We start from the raw sequence: 1,366 nt of genomic DNA, 5'->3' as shown, positions 1-1,366 counted from the left end.
GATTCCAATGATTTTATGGTTCCCCACTAGTTCCTGGACCATACGTACTAGAACCAAGTAAATACTCAGTAGTATTGTATACTCTCCATTCTAATGATACAGCAGAGTCTACCCTACACTGATAACTAGCTGGGTCACGTATACAAAATGGTTGACCTGCAGGACTAAGACTAATAGGACAGCTGATGAACTGAGCCTTAGATGCACCTAAAATATATGACAATAATTATCATAAATGCAGTAAGTGGCCTACCAATGACAAGTACAGAATAACACGAAAGATAACTCAGATAAAAAGCGACCAAAAACCTCGCCAGCTCGAGAGATAGCTTCATTTTGCCGTAATAATTTTGTGTTTTAGATCTAAATTGAATTGAAGGCGTGGTCTGGGCAGTGTTGCCAGATGGGTTTGGCCAATTGTTCACAAAATTTTGTCAAAAAGTTCATATTTTCACATGGCAAGGTTGAAAAGTTCATAAATCTGTGAACTTTGTTCATGATCTGGCAACCCTGGGTCTGGGTTAGCCTGTTTTTCATTTACTCTATTATCTATGGTTTGCGACATGATTATTGTTGTTGCAGCAATGCTTTCTGGATTGAGAAATGTGTTGTTAGTCGTGCTTTTTTTCCTGTCACTAGTAACTGGCAACTTTGGTAAGTGGTTAAAACCCATTATATCTAGAAATCTAGTGCTGTAGCCTCTAGTACATATAGATTTTGTATTTAGGTGCATCTCAAGCTCAGTTCATCAGCTGTCCTATTAGTCTTAGTCCTGCAGGTCAACCATTTTGGATACGTGACCGAGCTATTTATCAGTGTAGGGTAGACTCTGCTGATACATTAGAATGGAGAGTATACAATGCTACTGAGTATTTACTTGGTTCTAGTACGTATGGTCCAGGAACTAGTGTGGGAACCATAAAATCATTTGGAATCGATTTCACTACTAACCTAACTTCTACTGGTAGCCCTATCGTCTCTGATATAGCATTCGATGTTAAGTACTACCGTACAGCAGGAAATATTTGCGGGGAATTAAATTTTGCGAGTTTGCGATTCCATTTAAAGCGCAAAATTTAAATCCGCAAAATAATGAAATTCATGCATGACCACAGTAGATAATGCTACAATAACTGTCAAAACCGCAAATATTTAATCCGCAAACCAGGTTATTTTTAAGGATTCGCAAAATTTTTCTCCGCAAAATTAACCAGCTGTACGGTATATGATTAATTATACTCTTGAATGTAGAGCACTTAGATTCATCAATAATGATACTTTAGCAACTGATACTTGTCCTTTTGTGATAGGAGGTATGTTACATCAGTACGTGCCTCTGTACTGTATCCGCCTATTTTACCCATTC

At 37.8% G+C, this 1,366-nt stretch overlaps 1 protein-coding gene across 2 annotated transcripts; it reads left to right on the top strand.

Annotated features, from left to right (window-relative positions):
- Positions 1 to 552: 552 nt before the first annotated feature.
- LOC109593051 (uncharacterized) lies at positions 553 to 1,107 on the top strand. 2 transcript variants are annotated; one of them, XR_002190705.1, is made up of 2 exons: positions 553 to 654; positions 715 to 1,107. XR_002190705.1 is itself a non-coding variant. In XM_020008310.1 (2 exons), exons 1-2 carry the CDS (start codon positions 564 to 566, stop codon positions 1,078 to 1,080), a joined length of 444 nt encoding a protein of 147 aa, XP_019863869.1. In that variant the 5' UTR covers positions 553 to 563; the 3' UTR covers positions 1,081 to 1,107. The 2 variants fall into 2 exon arrangements, 1 of the variants encoding a protein (XP_019863869.1); XM_020008310.1 differs by having other exon boundaries at positions 728 to 1,107.
- The last annotated feature ends 259 nt before the right edge of the window (positions 1,108 to 1,366 follow it).

This window comes from Amphimedon queenslandica, unplaced genomic scaffold, assembly GCF_000090795.2.
Source record: "Amphimedon queenslandica unplaced genomic scaffold, v1.1 AMPQUscaffold_3050_Cont24951, whole genome shotgun sequence".
Lineage (NCBI taxonomy): Eukaryota > Metazoa > Porifera > Demospongiae > Haplosclerida > Niphatidae > Amphimedon > Amphimedon queenslandica.
This window is presented reverse-complemented; position numbering and strand designations above follow the sequence as displayed.